The sequence below is a fragment of the Gobio gobio genome (genome assembly GCF_949357685.1).
Source record: "Gobio gobio genome assembly, chromosome: 17".
NCBI lineage: Eukaryota > Metazoa > Chordata > Actinopteri > Cypriniformes > Gobionidae > Gobio > Gobio gobio.
In genome coordinates, this window is record NC_137110.1 from 4263741 (window position 1) to 4290872 (window position 27132).

The 27132-nt window shown below is 38.0% G+C and overlaps 1 protein-coding gene across 3 annotated transcripts in view; it reads left to right on the plus strand.

Annotated features, from left to right (window-relative positions):
* slc38a3b (solute carrier family 38 member 3b) overlaps window positions 1-25457 on the plus strand; it is a 65484-nt gene extending 40027 nt beyond the window's left edge. For 2 of the 3 annotated variants that reach the window (XM_079841626.1, XM_079841628.1), the window contains 9 exons: window positions 5635-5717; window positions 6739-6797; window positions 7215-7388; window positions 9037-9116; window positions 9196-9296; window positions 9406-9530; window positions 12868-13012; window positions 19314-19417; window positions 23257-25388. In XM_079841626.1, coding sequence (XP_079697752.1) covers window positions 5635-5717; window positions 6739-6797; window positions 7215-7388; window positions 9037-9116; window positions 9196-9296; window positions 9406-9530; window positions 12868-13012; window positions 19314-19417; window positions 23257-23361 — 976 coding nt within the window. In that variant the 3' untranslated portion in view covers window positions 23362-25388. Of the gene's footprint in view, window positions 1-5634; window positions 5718-6738; window positions 6798-7214; window positions 7389-9036; window positions 9117-9195; window positions 9297-9405; window positions 9531-12867; window positions 13013-19313; window positions 19418-23256 lie in introns of all 3 variants that reach the window. The other variant, XM_079841627.1, reaches the window with a different exon arrangement.
* The last annotated feature ends 1675 nt before the right edge of the window (window positions 25458-27132 follow it).

Here is a 27132-nt window from a genome sequence, read left to right on the forward strand (position 1 = left end):
CTTGCAGTTTTAGTGTAAAATGTGTTTTTGGAAATGTAGATTTCATATAAAACATTTAAATTGTATTTTTGTGCATTTTTCATAACAGTAAATGTAAAATTCTGTAGATTTTTTAAGTTCACTTTTTTAAACGTTTCAATAATCTGCCATGTGTGGTCTTTGAAAAGAGATCAAACTGAAGTCTGTGCTCTAAAGCAGTGATTTATGACCGTTTAAGTTGGAAGTAATGGAATAAATGGATTATAACTAATACATAAATATAATTTAGTACCATAAAATCCCCTAAAAAATACAAAATATTAGATAAAAAAACGTTATCAAACTAAATTGTAGTACATTCATTTCATTTGAATAAAAATTAAAAAATTGGTCATTTTTGACCGCCACACAGAGCATCATCTGTCCCTCGCTAGTCAAAATGACCCGAAACCCTAAAATTATACTTTTTTTTTTTGGATCCAGAAAGCTTATATCATTTCATTTTTATAATATTTTTCTATTTTTTTAATGCAGTTTTTTTGGAGATTTTTTATTTAGTTTATCTTTAAATTACTAGATTTTATCAATAAATAATATAATTTAAGCACATTCTTCACAACTTAAATTCAACATAACTCAGTTTCATGCATAACCCTGTTAATTCAGCTCAGAATATCTCACATCGGGTGTCTCTGCCGACCTCTTGTGGAAAAATAATAATATAAGATGATATTTCATGACTCTTATAGCTCTATATGGAGCAGGTGAGCTGTTCCGCTGGGTCCTAAAGTCAGTTTCTCTTCAGTATGCTTTCAGATACACATGTACACATTATAGAATCATTTTTTTGGTAAAGGTTTAGCATTTTTACTTTGAATTTTGACCATTTGTAGGTTTTTCTATGTGTACTGAAGCATTCCTCACACTCCATTCATTCCTAAGGGGGTCAAATTGACCTGCGAGGGAAGGATTTGTTACTTTTTTAAATTTCAACCACAAGATTCCTCGAATCCAGTTTTTTTTTTGTGTATTCATGGTTCAAGTGTGACGAAAGTCCTAGGGTCTTGGACCACTCCAATGAGCACTCAATTAACAAAGAAATCAGGTCAAAAGGACCTAAAAATGACCTTAAATGTCCTAAATGTCTAAACCTTGTCAGTAAACCGGGCCTAAATTTTCTCTTAGAAGTGTAACCGTGTTAAAGAGCATCATTGATTTCACTGTTAAGTAGCTTTTATAAATGTGCTTTAGAAAAAAGGCAGTACTGGTGTTCATCTTGAGACAAAACAATGTCACTGAAATATTTTAAGATGGTTGGTTTAGACTTTAGTCTGGGACTAGCTTAAGCCTCGTCTGTGAAACCGGGGGGGTTAAAGTTTTATTCAACCTTTATTTAACCAGGCGAGTTATTTAAGTTCTTATTTTCAACAACAGCCTGGCAGGAGAATTAAATCTCCTGAAAAACATACAAACATATTTTGCAGTGCGCACACATACGTATATATACTTAAAGCTGCACTATGTAACTTTTCTGTCCGCTAGAGGTCGCCTGTTCAAAACAATGGCGTAGTTTGATGACGGCACGTTTGAGCGCAGAATCCTGGGACATGTGGTCTTCACCTCACAGCCGGTGGGAAAGAATCAGGATAGGACTTGGGCAGAAATCATGTTCATGGATGTGATTATTAACGTTACTGTAGTCTGAAGCAGAGCAGGAGCGAGTGTTGTGGAGCTGAGGAAGCACTTATATTATGACTCATGTCATATGTCATATGTCATGAAATTATTTCAACATTGACAACTTGACAGCTCAATAATAAACCATAAGAAAACATGAGATCAAGTGTGAACTTGAAACAGAACACATTTTATATTATTTTACATTTGATTATTTTATTTATTTCTAAAGAACTCTTTATTAGCCTATTTGGTGCACTTTAAAGGGATAGTTCACCCAAAACTAAAAGATTCTGTCATCATTTACTCTCCCTCATGATGTTCAAACCTGTATGAGTTTCTTTCTTCTGCTGAACACAAAAGAAGATATTTTGAAGAAAGTTTGTACCCAGGCTGCTTTGGGGCACCATTGACTTCCATAGTAATCTTCCTTTGTGTTCAACATAACAAAGAAATGTAGACATGTTTGGAAGAACTTGAGGGTGAGTAAATGATGACAGAATTTTCATTTTTGGGTGAACTGTCCCTTTAATCAGTCATTCTGAACCAGTATACACTTTTTTGAATTTCAAAATGTTTTAGTTTTTTGATTAATTTACTTAAATTATGACTATCTATTTTGTAATTATTTGTCCCATTTTTATAAAAAAAAATTTAAATGTCATAAACTTTATATGACAGGATTATTTATTATGCATGTATGATTAATATAGCCTAGCTAAATTATAAATTAATAATAACATTTATTTAATCTATTAATTAAATAAATAAACTAAAAAAATCTGCCAAGCTCTGATAATGTATGGAATATTATATTAATATATTATCCATTAAAAAAACTATAGGCCTATAGCTTTAGAAGCACGGATGTGTGTGTCACATAGAGCGGTCTGTCAGCGCTGCTGCTTTAAGTCAGTCAGTCTGAGACACTGAAATGCTTCTCATAAAGTGTGCAGTTGGCCTGAGGTTCATCATGAGTTACTGGACAGACCCATTGATACCTTTTTGATATTCAGTTCTATATCTGGAGATCCTCTTGCGTTCAAACGGTGGACGCGACGCAAGCTCGATATGTTTTTAAAAACCGCGCAGGTTTACAGCGCATGTTCTCGAGACTCAGCCGCTATGGCAACAAATAGTGTTGTAGTCAAGACCACCTAAACCGAGAGCAAGTCAAGACCAAGACCAGCATGTGCCGAGACCAAGACAAGACCAAGACCAGCATGTGCCGAGACCAAGACAAGACCAAGACCAGCATGTGCCGAGACCAAGACAAGACCAAGACCAGCATGTGCCGAGACCAAGACAAGACCAAGACTTTGTGGGGTTGAGACCAAGACAAGACCAAGACCAAGACAGGGCGAGACCGAGTCAAGACCAAGACCAGACCAGCAGTCCTTAAATTCATCTAAAAGATCCATATCTACTGTGAGAAATTACTTATAATGAATAATTAAATACAATTAGAATAGTAAGACACTATAGCGCTGTTACCAATCAATTCACTAACAATACAATTCATGGCACAGAAGTTGCATCTGAACTAGTACACTTACACCTGCATAAATCATATTCAAATTAATTTAACATTAAAACATTAACATTATTGAACAGTCCTGGAATCCTTTATTCAACCGATTTGTTCAAAGCAGCTGATTCATTTAATAACGAAATGCTGCAAATTAGCAAAGACAGTTTAAAATGTCATTTAATATGAACTTCTTGTTTATTGAACGTTTGTATAAATCATATATATCATAAATGCGATATTGCTTAATTATATTCTATTTTATATAAAAAAAACGAAATCTCAGAATTTTGTGGGCATTTATATAAATTTTTGGCATTTTTAAGACAATGCCACATTGATTTTGAACCCGACAGCACAGTTACAAAAGAAATCACATTACAAAGAAGTTATTGATTGCATTTTAAGCTGTAAGATTTACATCAAATCACATCAATGATGTTAAATCAGACAATGCACCGGCAATTTAGTGATATCCCAGCAATTGTGGTCTTGACTGGTCTTGAGATAAAATCCAGAGTCCTCTAAATCCGAGACCAAGACAAGACAGAGGAGAAATGCAGTCGAGACCAAGACAAGACCAAGACCATCAAAAAATGGTCTTAAGACCGGTCTCGAGTACTACAACACTAGCAACAAAGCCGCTAAAACGCAATCACGCACTAATGAGCTCCTGTACTACTTATTGTGAAATTGATTTCTTTATATTTGCTATCAATATTCTCCACACTGCAAAATCTGTATGTGTTTATTGAACTATGTGTGGACCTGTGTAAAATACGGGACAAATCGCGTCCTGTATTGGTTTGATACGGGACGCGTCATTTTGCTTGTAAATACGGGATGATTCTGTATTTACGGGACGGGTGGCAACCCTAGCTTTTCCGCTCATGAGTGTGAGGTAACGCAGCTCTGTTTATCATATTAGACACATCTGAGTGTGTTGAGGATGTTCTCTCAGCGGCTGCTATGACACTTGTTCACACTGCAGTGAGAGTAAAGCGTTTCTGCAGAATAAAACCACAAACAGGGGAACGTGGATATGATGTCATCGACAGGCGACTCCCTCACATGTCCCGGTTCCTCGGGTAAAGGAACACGCCAACTTTTTGTGACTTTAGCTTATTCAGACAGACAGACAGACAGACAAAGAGATAGACAGAGAGTCAGTCAGACAGACAGACAAAGAGACAGATAAACAGACAGACAGACAGACAGACAGACAAAGAGATAGACAGAGAGTCAGACAGACAGACAGACAGACAGACAGACAGACAAAGAGACAGATAAACAGACAGACAGACAGACAGACAGACAAAGAGATAGACAGAGAGTCAGTCAGACAGACAGACAAAGAGACAGATAAACAGACAGACAGACAGACAGACAAAGAGATAGACAGAGAGTCAGTCAGACAGACAGACAGACAAAGAGACAGATAAACAGACAGACGGACAGACAGACAGACAGACAGACAGACAGACAGACAAAGAGATAGACAGAGAGTCAGTCAGACAGACAGACAGACTAAGAGACAGATAAACAGACAGACAGACAGACAGACAGACAGACAGACAGACAAAGAGACAGATAAACAGACAGACGGACAGACAGACAGACAGACAGACAGACAGACAAAGAGATAGACAGAGAGTCAGTCAGTCAGTCAGACAGACAGACAGACAAAGAGACAGATAAACAGACAGACAGACAGACAGACAGACAAAGAGATAGACAGAGAGTCAGTCAGACAGACAGACAGACAAAGAGACAGATAAACAGACAGACGGACAGACAGACAGACAGACAGAAAGACAGACAAAGAGATAGACAGAGAGTCAGTCAGACAGACAGACAGACTAAGAGACAGATAAACAGACAGACAGACAGACAGACAGACAGACAGACAGACAGACAAAGAGACAGATAAACAGACAGACGGACAGACAGACAGACAGACAGACAGACAAAGAGATAGACAGAGAGTCAGTCAGTCAGTCAGACAGACAGACAGACAAAGAGACAGATAAACAGACAGACAGACAGACAGACAAAGAGATAGACAGAGAGTCAGTCAGACAGACAGACAGACAGACAAAGAGACAGATAAACAGACAGACAGACAAAGAGATAGACAGAGAGTCAGTCAGTCAGTCAGACAGACAGACAGACAGACAAAGAGACAGATAAACAGACAGACGGACAGACAGACAGACAGACAGACGTGATGTGTAAGGATGTCCAATTTAAAAGGGGATACAGTTCACTGTGATGTGCTCTGTAGGTGCATTTTAAAAGCAAATAAGCTCTGAGTTCACAATCAAAGCTTGATGTTTGACAGTATTTTGGCGTTACCACGTGAAATAAGCTTCTCTGGGCTGATTTTACTGAGAATGCATCCCTAAAGTGAGCTTGGACATTTGCTGAACTCTCTGTCTCTGTCTCTGCAGGGAGTGGTATCTCAATGGAAACTACTTGGTGGTGCTGGTGTCCATCTCCATCATCCTGCCGTTGGCTCTGATGAAACAGCTGGGTGAGTCCATCATTTCCCCTTCAGTCCATCTCATCGCTCTCCTCACCTCGCCTGTGCGTCTGAGCCAGATGAATGGGCCGCTCATGTTACAGAGCACTTTAAAAGCACATTCTGTTCTCATATGAGGCAAGAAGTTAAAGGATTAGTTCACTTTTAAATAAACTTTTGCTGATAATTTACTCACCCCCATGTCATCCAAGATGTCCATGTCTTTCTTTCTGCAGCCGAAAAGAAATTAAGGTTTTGGATGAAAACAGTCCAGGATTTTTCTCCATATAATGGACTTCAATGGGACCCAAACGGTTCAAGGTCCAAATGACTGTTTCAGTGCAGCTTCAAAGGGCTTTAAACCATACCAGACGATGAATAAGGGTCTTATCTAGCCAAACCATCAGTTTCTGCGAGAAACTAAGCAGTATTTATGCTATTATTTTACCTCTTATCATCTCTGAGGTCCACCATAACTTCCGGCAAGTAAGGTCAAATTAGATCGTGGTCATAGATCTATCGATAGTAGATGCCTCATTGTACTGTTCCGTGCAGTCGCTAATGAGGCACCTACGTATACATCTATGACCACGATCAAATTTGACCTCACTCTCCGGAAGTTATGGCGGAGCTCAGAGATGATCACGCTCGTCTGTTAAGAGGTGAAATAATATCATAAATACTGCTCGGTTTCTGCTTGGATGACATGGGGGTGAGTAAATTATCAGCAAAAGTTTATTTAAAAGTGAACTAATCCTTTAAACCAATAAACAACAAAAGTGTGTTTTTCTAAAAGAGCAATGGTGTTTTAGCCGTGCACAGCTGTTTTGGTGTGTTTTTAGTGATTGATTCACGCTGACCTTGTCAGTATTTGTGTCTGGTAAGCTCTGTCAGCAGAGATTAGCTCCTGAGATGAGCGATAACTCGCCGCGCTTTTCTTAGCACATGCATTTATAGTTTGAACGCATGCGTGTGGATTGACAATAGCACTGTGACGGCATATTGACGTGCTTCGCTATATTTACATTTTCAGGCTACCTCGGTTATTCCAGTGGTTTCTCACTCAGCTGCATGGTCTTCTTTCTTAGTGCGGTAAGTATTTCAAGACAATATGAAAACAAAATTCTTATTCATCATTCATTAGACATTCATAAATCAATTATTTGGTACCAAAAACTCACTAGCATCCTGTCTCTGTATCTTATAAGCATATTTCAGAGCGTGTGGATTCACAGATTCACATAACCGTTCGCCCACACACTTTTCCCAGAGGTGTGTTAGAGGAAGGGATATTATATCATATGAACACCGAGCAATGCTGACTAATGAAATACTGACTCAGACTGACTTCAGAAGAAGATGACTGAGGCTTTTAATTGGTTTATAAATATGATCTGTGATGTTTCACAAGTGTAGTGTTTTTGTCAAAGAGTGTCTGACCCTTTGAAGAACTACAAAACCAAGCAGAACAGAGAACATGTGACAACTCCATCCTTTCTTTATTTTTAGGTCATCTATAAGAGGTTCCAGATCCTGTGCCCGTTCGAGGAGTTCTCGGCAAATAGCACGCTGGCTCACACACATTCAAACGCAAGCGTTGACCACGCCCACAGCTACCATAACGGACATGTGATGGCGGAGGACTCCAACTGCAGCCCGCAGATGTTCACCGTGAACTCACAGGTATTCTACAGTTAAACGCTTGCGTTCGCAAACGTCTGTCTGTCTGTCTGTCAGTCTATCTATCTGTCTGTCTATCATCTGTCTGTCTGTCTGTCTGTCTGTCTGTCTGTCTATCTATCTGTCTGTCTGTCTATCATCTGTCTGTCTGTCTGTCTGTCTGTCTGTCTGTCTGTCTGTCTGTCTGTCTATCTATCTATCTATCTATCTATCTATCTATCTATCTATCTATCTATCTATCTATCTATCTATCTATCTATCTATCTATCTATCTGTCTGTCTGTCTGTCTGTCTGTCTGTCTGTCATCTGTCTGTCTGTCTGTCTGTCTGTCTGTCTGTCTGTCTGTCTATCATCTGTCTGTCTGTCTGTCTGTCTGTCTGTCTGTCTGTCTGTCTATCATCTGTCTGTCTGTCTGTCTGTCATCTGTCTGTCTGTCTGTCGATCTGTATATATCTGTCTGTCTGTCTGTCTGTCTGTCTATCATGTCTATCTGTCTATCTATCTATCTATCTGTCTATCTATCTATCTGTCTATCTGTCTATCTATCTATCTATCTATCTATCTATCTATCTATCTATCTATCTATCTATCTATCTATCTATCTATCTGTCTGTCTGTCTGTCTGTCTGTCTGTCTGTCTGTCTGTCTGTCTGTCTGTCTGTCTGTCTGTCTGTCTGTCTGTCTGTCTGTCTGTCTGTCTGTCTGTCTGTCTGTCTGTCTGTCTGTCTATCTGTCTATCTATCTATCTATCTATCTATCTATCTATCTATCTATCTATCTATCTATCTATCTATCTATCTATCTATCTATCTATCTATCTACAAACTTTATCTAGTTAAATAATTGACAGACTGAGGCGGCCTTTGAAAATAATAGGGCGCATCCAAAATCCCAAACTTCCTCCTATATAGTAGGAGAAAAACAGTATGTGACAAAAGAAGCATGTCTGAATTCACAGTAGGCAAACCGTACCCCGGATGACCTACTACTTCCGGTGAGATTCTGAAGTGTGTATGATGGACACTTCACTATCCCATGAGGCCTCGGGAGAGGATTTGTGTATGACAGTGAAGCGACACAACTGACGCTGATAGAACAGGGAGAATATAACATGTCCGGATTACATCCATACTACACGCATTCATACTTCGAGAAGTAAGCACCTACTCAAGAGAGTATGAGATTTCAGACGCAGACATGTTTTTTGAATACTATGTATTTGGACAGACTACTCTTTTGGTGTCTATTTGTAGCATAATATATATCGCTGGAACTATACTATTTATCGATTTCTGACGGAGAGACTGTGTTTATGAGTGAGTCGTTGAATCATTCATTAGCCCAATTTGTTTAAAAAAGAGATTAATTCAGTAACAAAACATCACGGTTTTGCTTGTGGATTTGTTTGGAACCATTTTAGTTGGCGAAATAGAGCAAAATAAGTGAACTGTAGTATAAAATCAATGATATTCTTGCTGATATGGTATATCCTGTTACAAATCCTGTGGCATTTTTTTTATTCATTTATATTGAATTTCAGGGGCATTTTTATTCATTTTCAAGTAAAACATGGTAAGCATAAGCAAAGGCTGCTACTGTTGACAGATAAACGTATCAGAACGCATTAAAACAACACCGTCTGTTCCACAGACCGCATACACCATCCCCATTCTGGCCTTTGCTTTCGTCTGCCACCCCGAGGTCCTTCCCATCTACACCGAGCTTCGCAAGTAAGTGGACGGCGTTAAAGCAGCACTGGAACTGTTTTCAGTTTCGTGCAGAAATAATCTCATACTTTTCTCCCTGCAGCCCAACTCAGAGGAAGATGCAGCACGTTTCCAACATTTCCATCCTGATCATGTACACCATGTACTTCCTAGCTGCTCTCTTTGGGTACCTTACATTTTACAGTAAGTTTCATTATTCAGATGAGATCGCCCTGAAATATTCGAATCAGAATGCATCCATGTGTTGTGAAAACGGCAAACTAAGTAGACAAATTCCTGTATTTTCCCTCAGCTAACGTTGAGGCCGAGCTTCTGCACACATACAGCAGGATCGACCCCTATGACACTCTCATCCTCTGCGTGCGATTGGCTGTGCTCACCGCCGTCACCCTGACTGTGCCCATCGTTCTGTTCCCAGTGAGTTTCACATGTTCATATGTTATATATCCAGTGACAAAACAGACACCAAGCAAAAGCCTGCTCTGTAAATGGTAAAGCTTTGATTATAATGCTGCGTTCACACCAAACGCGAATAGAGCGACTGGCGCGAGTGATTTGAATGTTAAGTCAATGGAAAGGTGTGTTGACGCGCGTCTGGAGGTTACGCGGCGCGGAAGGCGCGTTTCGCGCGGCGCAAAGGACGCAAATCCGCCTCATTCGCGCGTCCAGTTTGCGCGAATGACGCGAATTGGACGCGAATTGAGCGTCTTGCGCGTTACACGCGAATGGTGCTTTTGTGCATTCACGCGTTTGAAGCGAATTCGCGTCTGACGCCCGAGTTGAAAAATTTTAACTTTGCCGTCAATTCGCGCCGTGTTAACCATTCAGGAGCCTGCTTGCTGTTGTCACGTGGTAAAGTGACGTGTATGAGAAACCCTGCATAAATTAAAAATAGTACTATTGTGTCACAAAATGTAGTTTTAAGACTTTTTCAGGTGGGAATGTAGTTGTTTAAAGCTCAAATCTGTGGTTTATTTATAAAGAGAGCGCCTATTTAAAAAAAAAAATAATCTTGTGTTTTTGGAGTTGTGAGATCCAGGGGATCAGCGGGCGATCAGCGCTCATTAACCCCAGCGAGAGCAGCCTTTCCTCAGCCAGTGCTTCTGGCGTCTGCCGCTGCTCTGATGGCCTGTAGTGGCTCGTCTTGTGTAGATCTAACGGCCGAGCTTTGCTCTTATGAATCTATCATTTGTTGTCTGCCAAATCGTTTTGAATGAGGGCAAAGAGAAGTTTCATAACTTTATATTTTAAGGATATTTAAATACACATGCAGTGAAGATAATGTAGGTGTTGCCTGGACCACATTTGTGTGGCTATTAATGCTTAATATATATTTTTAATGAAAATGAAAAGAGGCAGAGTGGTGTTTTATGACATATTTCTCCTGGAGCGCCTTGAACGCGCGTCAATTTCGCTTCCAGCGCTCGATTTCTACGCGTGTCCAACTCGCTGCGGACGCGCAAATGCATTCAAAATGTTTGTGCGTGAAACTAGACGCGATTTTGACGCTCTATTCGCGTTTGGTGTGAACGCAGCATAACAGGAGCATTGTGCCACTAATGCCCAAACAACCAAGAACTTCCTTTCAGTTGTGAAGCGTTTCATTCAGTTGATTATCAACATCGATACGACAAGGTTATTCATTCCTGTAGATCAAACAAGGTCATGTGCTCGACTCCCACGGAAAGCAAGAACTGATCAAATGTAAATGTGGCTTTGGATAAAAGCTTCTGCCAAATGCTTCAAATGTAATTCAGTGATTCTCAAAAAGGGGGTCAGGACCCACTAGGGGGCCTATTGAGACAAAATAAGTTTTAGTTTTTATAAGTCGTCATATATCCTAATGTAACTTGTCTGTCCTTGTCATTTTTATTTAAGAACCTACGGTCCAAAACCTGGATATTCTAGATATGGAAAAGTCATGTAAATTAATAAAATCTTGTAAAAAAGGAAGGAAAAGTTGGCACACCACAGCTCCAAAAATAGAAACATTTGAATAAAAGTAAAAACAACAATTAACCGAATACAATAATCATATCAAAGAATACCTGACTGCAAAAAAATATACCAACACCAAAACAAAATATCAGAAATAATGCAATAAATCCAATCATAAGAATCAATAACATTCTTCATAATCATTTTTAATATGGCAATACTGTCAAACAGATATTCTAACTAAAAACAAAACACATACTATCTCCAATTTTGGTTAAAATGTAAAGTTCATGTATTTGCACAGCAGGATAATTAGTTACCAAAAATGTATGGTTAAGAATCGTTCTGGGAATCGGATCGTTACTCCCAGAATCGGAATCGGATCGAATCGTTACGTGCCTCAAGATTCCCACCCCTAGTCTGAACAGTTCTGGTTCCAGCATAGTTGCTCCACAACGGATCAAGTCAAGACCGAACTTCCCGAACTCAAATGTTGTGGGCGGGGCTAAGTTCGGCTGGCATCCAGGCTACCGATCTCTGGGTCTGCACTTTTAGCATAGCTTAGCATAGATCATTGAATCTGATTAGACCGTTAGCATCTCGCTCAAAAAATGACCAAAGAGTTTCGGTATTTTTCCTATTTAAAACTTGACTCTTCTGTAGTTACATCGTGAACTAAGACCGACAGAAAATGAAAAGTTGTGCAGCGCCTGAAAATAGGCTAACTTCCGTCAACATAACCAATGTGACTACCTGCTTACACAGGGAGCGCTGGGGACTATTTTCAGGAATTGCGTAATATCATTGCTAACGGTCAAATCAGATTCAATGATCTATGCTAAGCTATGCTAAAGAGATCGGCTGAATGGATTCGAAAACGGTAAAACTCAACTGTTTAACTCTAGGGGAGACGGAAAATGAGCCTATTTTCAAAAATAGAGGCGTGTTCCTTTAAGACCAATAGGTGATAATGTGTTCAAAGTGTAAATCCAATATGCTTCATGTTTTAAAAGCAACCCCAAATCCCCCCTTAATTAATACAATCTTTAAAAAGTTATAACATATTTTATCAAGTAAAAAATAGCTGAAAAATAACTATTTGTGAGGAAAAAAATAGCTTGAAACTTCTGTAATTATGAATTAAACGATTTTAATTTGAATTATATATAATTATTTGATTTATTTTAATATATTGCCACACCTAGTTTCTGTAAATAAAGGAAGTAGTTAAAACGTTGAGAACCACTGATGTATATCGACCATTTTGCGATGAAAAATACAGCAAAAATAACAACTATATTTATTAGGGCTGTCAAAAGATTAATCGCGATTAATCGCATCCAAAATAAAAGTTTGTGTTTACATAATATATGTGTGTGTACTCTGTTAATTATTATTTATATATAAATACACACACAAGCATGTTTATATTTAAGAAAAAAATATTTTTTTTATATATAAAACATTTATATTTATATATATTATAGATTATATAAATGTATATACATGCAAATATTTCTTAAATATATATATGAATGTGTGTGTATTTATATAAAAATAATAATTAACAGAGTACACACACATATATTATGTAAACACAAACTTTTATTTTGGATGCGATTAATCGCGATTAATCTTTTGACAGCCCTAATATTTATACAAACACCGTCATTGTGATATAAAAGGACTCATGCCGCCCACTCTTAAGAGGAATATTGGAAAATGTAGACAGATTCACTTGCTTGCTCACATATTGCATACAGTCATTTCAGTCAGTGAAAATGAAATCTAAATAATCTGCTACTTCTTCTCAAAGGTACGGAGAGCCATTCAAGAGATGGCGTTTCCTAATAAGACCTTCAACTGGATCCGCCACGTCGCCATAGCCGCCGTTCTCCTGACCCTCATCAACATGCTGGTCATCTTCGCCCCAAACATCCTGGGCATCTTTGGCATCATTGGTGAGTCCTTCAATCCTCACTGGCCCAAGAGCACAAAAATCCAGACAGGTCAAATGTGCTTTCTGAGAACAGAGGGGAACAGTTCTGTGTTCAAACATGTGTCTGAAATGCCAAAGCAAAGACTCACGTTGGCGTCGCTTGTTTGTCTTGCTTTCTCAGTGTGATTAAGGGACACTGACACTGGCCTTGAGATCAGCTTCAAATGTCACCGCTGCTTGTTTGAACAGATAATGTTGTGCTGTTAAATCAATATTTTTGTGTTTAGCTCATATTACTGGAAAGAAGGTGAGTGTCAAGGTCCCATTTGATCATAATGAAGAGGAAAACAAAACAGATCAATGCCATGAAACTCTCTCTTTTGTCCAAGTTTCTAAACTAAAAAAATCGTGTGGTATTTTTTTAAAGGTCCCATGGCATGACATTTTCATTTAATGAGGTTTTTCCTAACATTACAGTTTTTCTCAGTCGCTTTGGTACATTTCTCAGATCAGAATTGAAATTCTCAAAACTACCTGTTCAATCTTCACATCATTGTGTCACTTGTGCACATCAAAAAAGCAGTTTCTCATTTCTTTGAACAAGTTGCAAATGCTTTGGTACATCCATGCAAATGATTATGTACAATTCTCTGCTGTTTCCTACATTATCAGTTGCTTACGTCATGTTGATCAGAGTGTATTATAATGGGTCTCTGTTGAATAGTCTCACCCCCCACAACATATAGCCATTATTTCATAGCATAAGTCTTTATATGCAAAATGGTTGAACAAGTTGTCATAATATGTTGAGCATATTTCTATACATTTCCATTAGACGTTCACATTTCTACTTTTGTTTTTTTTTCTTTTTTTCTCTTTGTGCTATGCAGTGCTGTCTTTTCCTTTCTGTATCGCAATGACAACAAATTACAGTACAAACAGTAAAAGCATAAATGTGAATCTTGTCTCTTGCAATCAAACTCCCACATACACTGAGGTGTAACCTACAATTTACAATAATTGTCATCAAAACTTTAGCCATATTTACATCAGAACATCCCTCCAGTGTACAGTTATATTGACAACATGACTAAGCAATTTGACCGTCTTATTCATACACAATGACACAAGGACTTGTCATTCTGATCGCACTGACATGTTCATTGACACAGATATTTACTTTTGAGAGATGAACTAAGGATTTTGAGCAAGAGTCTGGCTTTTGCAGGTAATCCATGGTGTTTTGCTATTTGTACGAATTGTTTTGAGAAATGCACTTACTATTTTGCAAATGTCGAGGATGATTCGAGAAATTTACCAAAGCCACTGAGAAAAACTGTAATATGAGTTCCTCTAGCCTGTATATGGTTCCCAAGTGGCTAGAAATGTTGATAGGTGTAAAGCGAGTTCTGGTTGTCCTGCTCTGCCTTTGAGAAGATGAGAGCTCAGACGAGCTGATCTGGAATCTTCCCTGTATGCCGTCATACGGGGAAACGTTACCTCCCCTTCCTCTGCTTTGCCCGCCCAGAGAATTTGGAGAAAATGGATTCAGTTTAATTTAGTCGCAATGTCAGACAAACCTTTATGGATTCGACAGCGCCGTCACGAACAGTGAGTAACAGTGTTCATTAATGCCTGATCTGTGATCAGTGATTTCTGATGTGTAGCTAATCATTCGAGTGCACACAGACTTTCTTTCTGAATCGTTTAATACGGTCAGTCCCGCCGCTGGCCGTCTTGATGCCCTCAGCGTAATGCATCAATGAATCAAGCCAATGACTAAAACGACCAACTTCACATCGTTTCTGTTAGTAGCATGAAACAAATCTGTTATTTAAAGAGCACCTATCATGGAATTTTGAAATTTACCTTTCATGTAGTGTGTAACATAGATCTAAGTGAACAAAAACATCCTGTGATAGCTTGAAATATGACAGTGCACCGTATATATAGTTATTTTCTTTCAAAAGTAAGAGTCGACTCGGAGTCATTTTTAAGAATCGTTAGAAGACCGAAGCTTTTTCTCTGACTAGATGACGTCAACTTGTCAAGTTATTTGAATACGATACGCCCACTTATTGCGCTCCAAGACGCCTGTGAAAACTAGAAAACATCATGGCCTCGAGACGCCAGTGAAAACTAGAAAACATCATGGCCACGAGACGCTGTGTTCTGAAGTGCGACTCAAAAGCAAACTTTTTTCATCTGCCCAAGGATGAGCATTTGAAGACTAAGTGGCTTGAAGACAAACCATACATCGTCGCGATTGAGTGTTTATTATTAGTCGTCAAATGTATGTTTCGCGATCTCAGGAAGCTTTTATTATGGACTTTTATTATGGCACATGGTATCTTCTTCGTCTGTCTGTACCATATATGGACTACACGTGCACAGAGCGCCCTCCGGCTGCCAGTATGAATTGAAAACAACACATAAGAGACTCAATCGCTCATGATTAGGCTATTTCTGCCCATTTTGAGGAAGTATTGAATAAAAAATACTCCTCTGTTTAGAAATTTGACACAGACATATGAGAATCTATCAATATGTCTCCTCATCTGCACACTTTTGAACTAAAAGCCCTGAGGGATGTTGATTTGTCGCGAGTCTTCGTGAGGAGTTTTTTTATGAATGAGATCAGCTGAGGCTCATATTACAATCAAACAGTACCGACGCGGTTTTCATATTCATAACTCCTGACACATATTAACAAATTACTGTCACTATAAGACTTTGATGGGCGTTCCGTTTCCGAGAATATCTGCACAGACTATACCAATCACAACTGACTGGGTCATCTGACCAATCACCGCAGATTAGCGTCACGTAAAGGCGGGGTTTTGAAAAGTGAATCACTAAAGGAATCATTTGAGAATCGCTGTCAAAACAGGTAAAAATAAATGCATATTATAAGAAAACTAAAGTCTTTTTTGTCATTGCATGCATGCAAAACTGTTGTTGGGGACTTCTAAAACAATATTTGGAACATTTTAAATGCCATGATAGGTGCTCTTTAAAGGCGGCATGAAATACAATTTTACATTTCGTATTTTTATATTTAATATTGTAGTGTTTACTATAACTGATTTATCTGTGCACTTCATTATTTAAAAAAAAAAAAAATCTTTAATCAAATATGTTAACTTTCCCTCCCCCATCGAAACGACTTCTGTTCTCTCCCGGTCATGTGCTATGGCGCGAGGGCGGGGTTATCGCCCCCTGTCTCGTTTCTGCTCCGCCTCTCAGAAACCTGTCACTGATCGTAGCAATATGGGATCGACCGATATGGATTTTTTTTAGTGCCGATAACGATTTTTTTTCATCAGCCTTAGCCGATGAGCGATACGAGCTGCCGATTTTCTTGAGCCGATATTTGGAGCCGATACTGCTTTTGCTCCCTCAATTTGCATCATAAAAATGACACTGATCATGATGATAACAATTTACAATTTAAAAAAGGAACATTTATTAAAACTATATTTAACAAATAGTAAAAACAGGTGAGGTAGAACAAGAAAAAAGAGTTCAGTGGTGAAAATAAATTCTCAAAATAAATATTTAAGCATAAATACAATAATTACACTATTGCACACAGTTTCAACAAGCAAGCATCATAATAAAGTGCACACTGACTGTACTATACTTCATTTTAAAACTATTTACAACCTAGTCATTTAAAGGTTACACTCTAAAAAATGCTGGGTTAAAAATAACCCAAGTTGGGTTGAATATGGACTAACCCAGCAATTGGTTTGTTTTGACCCAGCGGTTGGGTTAAATGTTTGCTTAAAACAACCCAAATCGCTGGGTTAAAACAACCCAATTGCTGGGTTAGTCCATTTTCAACCCAACTTGGGTTATTTTTAACCCAGTATTTTCACCCAGAGTGTAGGTGCACTTAACTTAATATCTTGTAGAGCAACACCAGCGGTAATTCAGGAAAAAATCTCCCAATGCTCCACGTGAAACTTCAGTCTTTCGACCTTTTACCATTGTGTCAATTCTCAATTGATTTTGATTAATATGCGCGAGGGAGGGAGAGCAAGACAGTTTGAAGACGGTGAGAGCTGCCCTGTGGACGCCTGTCTGTAAATAATGCGAGGAAAAAAATATCGGCGAACGCAGCAGTAAACACGCAAAAATCGCAAATATCGGCCCGATATGTCGACCGATATATCGGTCTAACACTAGTAGCAATATTGTGGTTAGGTGCATTTTTCTCGGTGTACACAATACCTTCTTCAAGAAGGACTTGAGGCAAAAAGAGAGAAATATATGAGAAATAAAAGCTTTTTTTATGTAAAAATTACTCAATATAGTCGGACGAACAGCTTATCGTGACGGCTCGCACTTAGGAATGCAAAGTGTGTGAACCCCATTATAAGGGAGAGCTGAGAAAAAAGTTTTACAGAAATAAATCCATAAAAGGCTTAAAATAAGCGAAATCTGTAGCATAAACCAGTGAAAAGTGAGGAAATATGCTCAGTAACATATGTAGAAAAGATTTAGAGGTAGATCGCGTTTTTCTCCACAACTGAGTGCAAACTGGCATTCAAATCTTCCTCCATTTTGTTAGCAACGCCCAACTTCCAACGATCCAATCAATTCCCGAAGGACGAAATCAAGCCTCGCCCTACATTTTTTTCTAATTTCAGAAGCCGTTTCACTCGGATATACGTCACAATAAGGAGAAAAAGACGATCTCAACTTCCGTTTCATGCCAACTTTAAATGATTAAACTACAGAGAGCGATCAAAGAACACTCTCTTTATAATGCTCGGCTCTGTCAATCACATGTCGTATGTCTGTAAAAACACACAGACATACGTATCCTTATTAAACCATGCGGCTTATGGCGAAACATTGATGTCTTAAGACACGAAACCATCGGTTTCTGCGAGAAACCCAACAGTATTTGTGTTATTTTGTTACCTCTTATCAGACGAATGTCATCTAGAATTCGCCATAACTTCCGGCGAATAAGGTCAAAATACTGGCGCGATAAAAGAGATATATATGTAGATGCCTCATTCGACCAATCTGCGCAGGCACTAATGAGGAATATATGTATATATCTATGATCACGCCGGTATTTTGCATGTATTTTGACCTTATTCGCCGGAAGGGATGGTGCGGGGTCGGCTGATGCAGAGCCATAGAGAAAAATGAAATACATTTTTAAATATGATATTTTTCTTACACAAACGCATCGATTCACTTCAGAAGGCCTTTATTAACACCCCAGAGCCGCGTGGAGCAGTTATTTGACGGACAGATGCATTTTTAATGGACTTCAAAAACAGAGCAACTATTACTGCCATTTTAATGCTTGGATTAGCCTGAACTTTTTTAATATAACTCAGATTTTATTCGTCTGAAATAAGAATGTCATATACACCTCGGATGACTTGAGGGTGAGTAAATCATGGGCTAATTTTCATTTTTGAGTGAACTATCCCTTTAAGCCAGAGGGCTAATAAAAGGATAGAAAAAATGCTTTTTATTTCTTATTATGACATTTTGTGATGTAAAAATCATACTAACGATATAAGTACACCTCAGGAAACATAAAATAATAAAAACAATCCACGCCATGGGACCTTTAATTCAAAAAATATTTTATGCCACAAAATAATCTCATTGAAATAATGTTTACCCTAGTGAAAAATAAATGCACCAAAATGTATTTGAAATACATTCATGTTATGCTAAGTATAATACAAATACATTTACTTAATATAATTACCCTACAATTGTACTTTTGGTTTACTAATATAACTTGTATATCTAATTTTGAAAGTGGAACTATAATATCAGTCCTTAAATGCAAGATATTAATGCTATTAATATATGGTGATATTAAAACACATTTTAGACTTGTGGATTTTGCAATAAATAAGTGCTCCAAATAAAGTTTAATTATGATATTTATACCATTAAGTCTCAAGCAATATGTCAGTAATTATGCTAATGGATGTGTAGTATAGTTGGGATTAAATAAATACATTTCGGTATAGGTTTTTTTCACTAAGGTAGGCATAATCTTTTATTGTCGTCTAATATTTTTTATGTCCTCTGAAAATGTTACACTCAAGGTGTAAATATGTGAGTACTTGTAAAATATTACAATTACTTAATGTGATGCCCATGAAATAAGACGACTGATATTTGGTTCTCGTTTAACTTTTCCATTCTCATTTTCATCAGCAGAGACAGCGCCGCTGGAATTGTAATTGTCATCATGTTTAATTGTAATCAGTGTCAGATTTAATTGGATTCAGTTGATTAGCTGATCTGCATTTGTCCTGTTCTTTCTCCTCCAGGTGCAACCTCCGCTCCGTGCCTTATCTTCATCTTTCCTGCTGTCTTCTACATCCGTATTGTTCCGAAGGATAAGGAGCCAATGCGTTCTACCCCTAAAATCTTTGTAAGTTTTTAACCTTTGTTGATTCATGGCTACCCGGTTGGAGAGAGAACTACATTTCAAAAGCTGTCATCAGGCGTTTACATCACACTTATCCATGGTTTCCATCCAAAGCTGGGAATTTAAATGATGTTTTAGGCGTAGTTTTGAAGTGTTCCCCCTATTACAGCGACTTTCTTCTGGCATGTTCTGCAGACAGGGTGACCATCTTCGATTAAGTTTCCCACAGGACTTTCGTAAAAGCCAAAAAATGACCACGCCTCATATTTGGTCCTTTTAGAGGCTGAACAATCCCCCGAGTGCTGTCACTGCCTTCTGACATTTCTTCTCATTCAAAAAATAGCTGTGCGCTGCGCCTGACTGATGCTGACTGGACAAGATTTATCGTGATAATCACACACGGTTTTAATGATAATTAAATTTATACGATATTACTAACCGTCACTAAATTTTATCGTGGTTTATCGTGAAACCGGTAATCGTTTCATCCCTAAAACCCAGTATTACTTGTGACATTAGAACAGAATATATGGATGGGAGAACATGTATACAACTAAATCACCGATCTCTTAACCCTTTAACTGTCTCCCCCCTTTTTGAGAATACACATGAAAATGCACTATCCAAACTTAAAGGGTTCAAGAAGGCTTTGGAATATAGACCAAAGTTTGGTCTCGTTTTAAAGACGACATTCTGCAGATTATTGCTGAAGTGAAAGCAATTCAAAATATGAAAGTATGAAATAGTTATGGAAGTTTAAATTTACTGTAAATGAAAAATACTGTACTAAATATTTTTTATTTCATATAAAATATATATTTTACAAAAAAGAATTTACTCTAAAATTACTATAAAATCAAAGCCATATGTCTAACCAATTTGTGTTCCAAATTTGAAGTTGATATCACAAAAATTGAAGTCCCCATGAGATTTTGTTTAGGGTGCTGTACCAAAAATAGCCACCGGGTGTCATTCAAATTCCATTTATTGTTGTTTTGATGCATTTTCCTGTAAATTTCTGTCCAAATATTACTTCCATCACAAAACAGTCACCAAATATGGACCCTTGAGACTCAGACCTTTCCGACAATATGCGTTTTGTCAAGATTGGAAAAGATTTTGAATATAAAGTGGTTAAAATAATTGTTGTAATATGAAACATGACAGCGCCCACTAGGGGAGGAGCCCACTAGAATAATTTAGAGTAACGTTTCCATGGCAACACAATGTCCGATTTCAAAACGGTTTTCACAGGATGAATTTTGAGTTTGTAAGCTTTCAAATGATACCTAATTTGTGATAATTACTTAAATATATGATATGAAAAAAGGCGATCAAAAAAAGAGCACCAGGCGTCCCACCTGTGGGACGGTGACAGTTAAACATTTTCTAATTTCTCTAAACATTTTCAATTAGTTTCGTGAACATTTTTATTAAACATGGATCTTTATTTTCATTAAAAGGGCTTATTTCTGATATTGTTGGCTAAGTTTTTGAATATAAGCAACATATTTAGATGCACAAACTGGGTGCCGGTGTGATGAGACGTCATGCTCGGCCAGATTCGCCTTGAACTTATGCATCTTCGGTTGCGGAGCCGCGCGGAAAGTTCACCGCCAAGCGAAATGGGGTCTCGCGCTCTCAACACGCACGAGCGTGAAAAATGACGTCAACAGGGAGCAGTGTTAATTTTGACAGCAAATTAGTTAATTAATTTAGTTTTAGTCATAGTCTTTTGACTAAAATGCCATTTAGTTTTAGTCATATTTTAGTCACCTGAATTGTTTTTAGTTTCAGTCTAGTTTTAGTCGACTAAATATCATAAGATTCTAAATCTAAACTCATTAGATTTTAGTCGACTAAATCTACAGTAGTTTTAGTCTAGTTTAGTTAGTTTAGTTTAGTTAAATTGTAATACATTAAGCATTTAAGCATTACATAACCGACTGTCACTTGAACTGACATTTTTACATCATTTTGTTTTTGACATTAAAAATACACGAAAGAGCTCAATTGACTTTTTTGTTTGTTTTTTAAAAACATCTATATAGTTTTTATAACTTTGTATTTCTGTTTTAGTCAGTAGGCCATATCAGGTTAAGCTAAAGCTTCAAATAAGTTTATACATTTTTTTAAATTTCAGTTAACATTTATTTAATTTCAAGTAATGAAGATTTTTTTAAATGGTTTTAGTTAACTATTATAACCCTGATACTTTGATACTTTATGGAATATGTGTCAAATCCTGGTCTTTCCTCCTGACTATGAATTAAATGGGAATGAAATTAAATACAGTTTATTGTGTAACCAAAAACGAATATATAATGCGTGACTTTAATTATAAACAAGCTCGAAATACACCAGGACTCTTATTTTGAAATGTCTGCACCTCTGTTACAGTTGCAGGAGCTCATTCAAGTTCAGGAGATAAAATATGCATTGTTACAACCGTCTAAAACATATTACTATATAAACATGGTAAAGTAAATATTGTCATTATTCATCAGCATTAGTTCATAAACAATTGTCTGGCATAAATGTGTGTTATTGATTGAGCCGCTCTGGAGCTGGATTGGGGGTGTGTGAGCCTGTAGGTCGTGTGTTTTCCAGCCGTTAGATCAGTTCAGATCAAATGTGCGCATCTGTTACACAGGACATCAGTTCTGACCCGATCTCTTCCCTAATCGTCCCTCACTAACATTTTCGTCTTGTTTTTATTTGTTGACGAAAATGACTGTTGATTTTCGTCATAGTTTTTGTCATCCAACACTAGTTTTTATTTAGTTATCGTCTCGTTTTCGTCTTGCATGACTCAGACGCGTCGAGTATAAACATGTTTACATTTGAATTATTTGAGTGTTTTCCATGGTTGTGTTGACATTTCTGCCTTTATAACAGAGGGGATTATAATCAGAGGAAGGTTAAGTTTAAAATAAAAATATTTAAATGTAATATATTAATTTTAAATGGGTCATAAAAATCAATAATTATCGATATCGACCGATATGAAACACTTCTAGCGTGATACATTTTTCAGCCATATCGCCCAGCCCTACTAAGCGCATTCTCTTTTGTCTTGTCGCGCTTGAATGGTTTAAAAGCTGAAAGCTCAATTGACCGTTGGCAAAGACCCGCCCCCTTTAGTTACTGTTGCTATGTCCGACAAGCCATGGCGCTCTCACACCACACACACATTCTCACGTAGAGAAAATACATCGCGGAGCAAAGAGGACACTGACAACACGCCGACAGACAGGACAGAGCACGTTACTTTTGATATGAAACAAAGTCTCAACTTTGAAATTGTCTTTTTTTTAAAGAAATTTAAACAATAAATTGCTTTTTGTGTCGTGATTGCTGTATCGCTTCAGTTAAAGCTGCTCGTGAACCGATCATCTCTTCATTCTAGTTGACTGATAAGCACGAAAAATAAACATTAATGAACACTAAAAGAAATGTTGTTTCAACCGCAGAAAGACGTCAGTACACACCGTTTTTTCCAAGTTCAAGTCCACCAACGTTAATCTACTAACTCTCCTGACTGCTTTGTCGGACAAAATGGCAGATTCGGCGATGTGATTGGTCAGATCGCCTGTCAATCAAACTTGCGGCGAAGGGTGAATTGAGCACCTGTGTTTTTTTTTTAGATCCAGTTTGTTTTTTTTGCGACATCCCAAAAATTGCATAAAAATAGGTGGATGGAAACATAGCTTCTAATATTCACATCACAGACCATTTATCTCTCTCCTACTGGAAAAATGTTGACGTACGTTCAAAGTCAGTTTATAAAATACATTTTATTTGGTTAATGACTGAAAATGTTTCTCTCTTTTTCCCCCCAGGCTGCCTGTTTTGCTGGACTGGGCGTGTTGTTTATGATAATGAGCCTGAGCTTCATCATCATTGATTGGACAACAGGAAGCGGCAGTGCTCTGGGCGGCCACTAGGAGACAAACTCTGACGAATGTGTGTTTGTGTGCGTGGCGAACATATAGTTAGCGATGTAACATACTGGAAGATGATCTGATTTATTTTTATCCGTATTTTTCTGCCTGTCGTGACGCAGAGAATGCACCGTCCCACTGTAGGAAGGGAAAGGTGAGAGGGACCCAAAACAACATCCCATTTCCCACAGATAACCTGCCAATGGGGGGGGAATGGCTTTATTTTAAAACACTTTTGATAAATTCAGACTGATGTTATATATTTTAAACATGCTGACCGTGTCAATTATTTATTCAAGGTTTAGTACATCCTCACTTAGGAATATGGAATATGCTGTTATGGTACAAATTAGCTCGTCATCGTTTTTATTGACTCAATCCAGAGCCCTTATACTTGACACGATTGTACTGTAGAAACATAATCGCACCCTTCTAGATTTCTTTGAAGTGACTGCAAATGCACTGTACAGGAGTGACCTATATATATATCAGATTTTTACATATGTAATCCGTGTATTACTTTGCCCGTAGAACAAGGCGATTGTAGAAGTTTTGATCGCTCTATGAATGAAGCCAGCTAGTTTAGTAAAGACGGTTTACTCTCCAGCGGGCTTTGGACAATCAACGAGTCACATCACCACCTATTTCAGTGTGCCAAAGCAAAATATTTCCATAATCAAACTATCATAAAGTATATGTTTTCCTAAAGTATGCACAGTAGACGTAGAATGCAAGGCTTGCCTTGATCACATGGAGATTTTAACAGTGAAAAACGTATTTATTTAAATGTATCGAATATATTTTGCAGTTCACTGGATGAGTATTAGTTTGTGCGATAGTATTGATGAGCGTGTCCTTGTTTTTGTGTGTGTTGCGTGGAAGATCTTAAAGGCTGAATGCAAGTTCCCGCATACTCGAGGCCATTTACGCAAACGCTAGATAAGGACCTCATATACATATACAGCTGTGGGCAGAATTATTGGCACCTCTGGTAAATATGATCACAGATGGCTGTAAAAATAAATCTGCATCGTTTAGCCTTTTGATCTTTCATTGAAGTAAAAGAATTGAAAGTGGGAGGAAACTCACATTATGAAATAAATGTTTTTCTCCAAAACGCGCTGGACATAAATATTGGCGCCCTTTTATTAAATACATTTCCCAAGATGTCAGCCAAGAAGTCTTCTCCTGTAGTGCCTGATGAGTTTGGAGATCATACAGAATCTCTCCAGATCCTTCAGTCCATCACTCGTTCTCTATAGGGTTCAGGTCAGGGACTGGGACGGCCTTCATTTTGTGCTGACACACATTTCTGTGTTGATTTTGATGTATGTTTTGGATCGTTGTCCTGATGAAGATCCAACCACGGCCCATTTTCAGATTTCTAGCAGAAGCCGTCAGGTTTTTATTTCTTCATCTGTTAATAATAATAATTTATTACATTTATATAGCGCTTTTCTAGGAACTCAAAGCGCTTTACATAGAAGTGGGGAATCTCCTCATCCACCACCAATGTGCAGTATCACCTGACTGATGCGACGGCAGCCATTTTGTGCCAGAGCGCCCACCACACACCAGCTGATTGGTGGAGAGGAGACCGAGTGATGAAGCCAATCATATATATATATATATGGGGATGAATAGGAGGCCATGATGGATAGGGGCCAATGGGCAAATCTGGCCAGGATGCCGGGGTTACACCCCTACTCTTTATCGAAGGACATTCTTGGATTTTTAATGACCACAGAGAGTCAGGACCTCGGTTTAACGTCTCATCCGAAGGACAGTGCTTGTTACAGTATGTTCGGACCCACACAGACCACAGGGTGAGCGCCCCCTGCTGGCCTCACTAACACCTCTTCCAGCAATTTTCCCAGTTGGTCTCCCATCCACTTACTGACCAGGCTCAGCCCTGCTTAGCTTCAGTGGGAAACCAGTCTTGGGCTACAGGGTGATATGGCTGCTGGCTGTTGGTATTTGATATAATCCATAATGCCATGCATCTGAACTTGAAGTCCAGGACCTCCACCAAAAAAAATAGGCCCATGAAAGGTGTATTTAACCGAGGGCATGGAGTCTTTTTATCCCTGTTTGCTGCCAAAAAGCTCTTGTTTTAGTGTCATGTGACCACAGAACCAGGTCCTGTCTGACACTGAATATGCTGGAGTTTGATTCTGGATGAGCGAGGAGGATTGTTCTTCAAACCCTCCCAAACAACATGTGGTGATGTAGAGGCTGTTTGACCCCAAGACTGAACTAATCTCTGTGATTCTCCATCTGTGATCTCTGAGAGTCTTTGTCCACTCCTCCTCTCCTCCTCTCGTGCATTAGGACGATATACACACACGTCCTCCTCCAGATTCAGAACATCTTTAGTTGATTGAACTTCTTCATTATTGCCCTGATGGTGGATATGGAGATTTTCAATGCTTCAGCTGTTTTCATATTTTGTGAAGCTCAACAATCAATCAGAACTATATTCTGTGGTTTTCCTCATTAAGGGAATTTGGCCTTTGTGTTTCCTCATATTTATCCTAGTAAATGTTAGTAGGAATATAACTAATTCTAGGGGTGCCAATAATTGTGGAGAAAAGCATTTATTTCATAATATGAGTTTCCCACCACTTTCAATTCTTTTACTTCACTAAAAGGTTTGAATTTTGATCATTTTTTTAATGATAGATCAAAAGGCTAAACACTGCAGATTTATTTTCACAGCCATCTTTGATCATATTTACCAGGGGTGCCAATAATTCTGCCCACAACTCTACATAAAACTACATTTTACTTGAAATAGACGTAATCTCCCCTGTATTAGAATTCAAACAGTCATATTAAGCATTTCACCGCAGTGAAGTTTAAGTGATTTCGTTTGGAAGCTGCTTCGGAAGAAATATCTCGCATTGTAAATGTTTCGTTGTTTCACATCTGCGTGTTTAACTTGTTCATTTTCTTGTAATCTGAGCATCTATGGACCCTGCTTTCGGTGTTAGCGGTAAACGAACCAGCTGAAACGTGAAAGACGTCAGTATTTTTTGCTAGTTTGAAGGAAATCGTATGCATGTTCTGTGTTTGAAATCTCTCGCTCTTACTCTGTAGTTCATGCGATGCTTTCAAAACTGGAATTCTGCCAAAATACAGTGTTGTGCAATCCTGGTGTACAATTGGTTGTGCTAATATGATGTGCCGACTGATGACTAGCTAGTGGCAGATATTGGTAAACCATGAGCAAACATGCCTTTAATATCACCACATGAACTAATTCAATGAGACTTGAGATGGCATTGACGCTGACATCGCAGTTCAGTTTGCACTGTCAACAAAAAAAACAAACTGAACTTTATGCTGGAGATTGAATGCCAGTGGTCCCCAATTGTCACTATTTAACATGTCCGTTATGCAACTCTTGCTTTATTCTCCTTAATCTGATTCTCATTTGTACTTGTAAGTTTTATAAACCTTAATATCCTAAAGAAAAAGTGCCTCACATTACAACCAGCTACCTTAAATACCCTTTAGATACTACCTAATTTTTTATTTTGCCACTGATCACCATATAGGTGCTGTTTAGAAACTCTATGAACTTTCTTTTTTTATCCTGGTTACAATGAATGCTAATTTGTCATTTTATTATTATGCTTAACCCCTTACCTGTCACCTTGGCACTCTTTTTTATCGCCTTTTTTCATATCATATATTTTAGTAATTATCATAAATTAGGTGTCATTGGAAAGCTTACAAACTCAAAATTCATCCTGTGGAAACCGTTTTGAA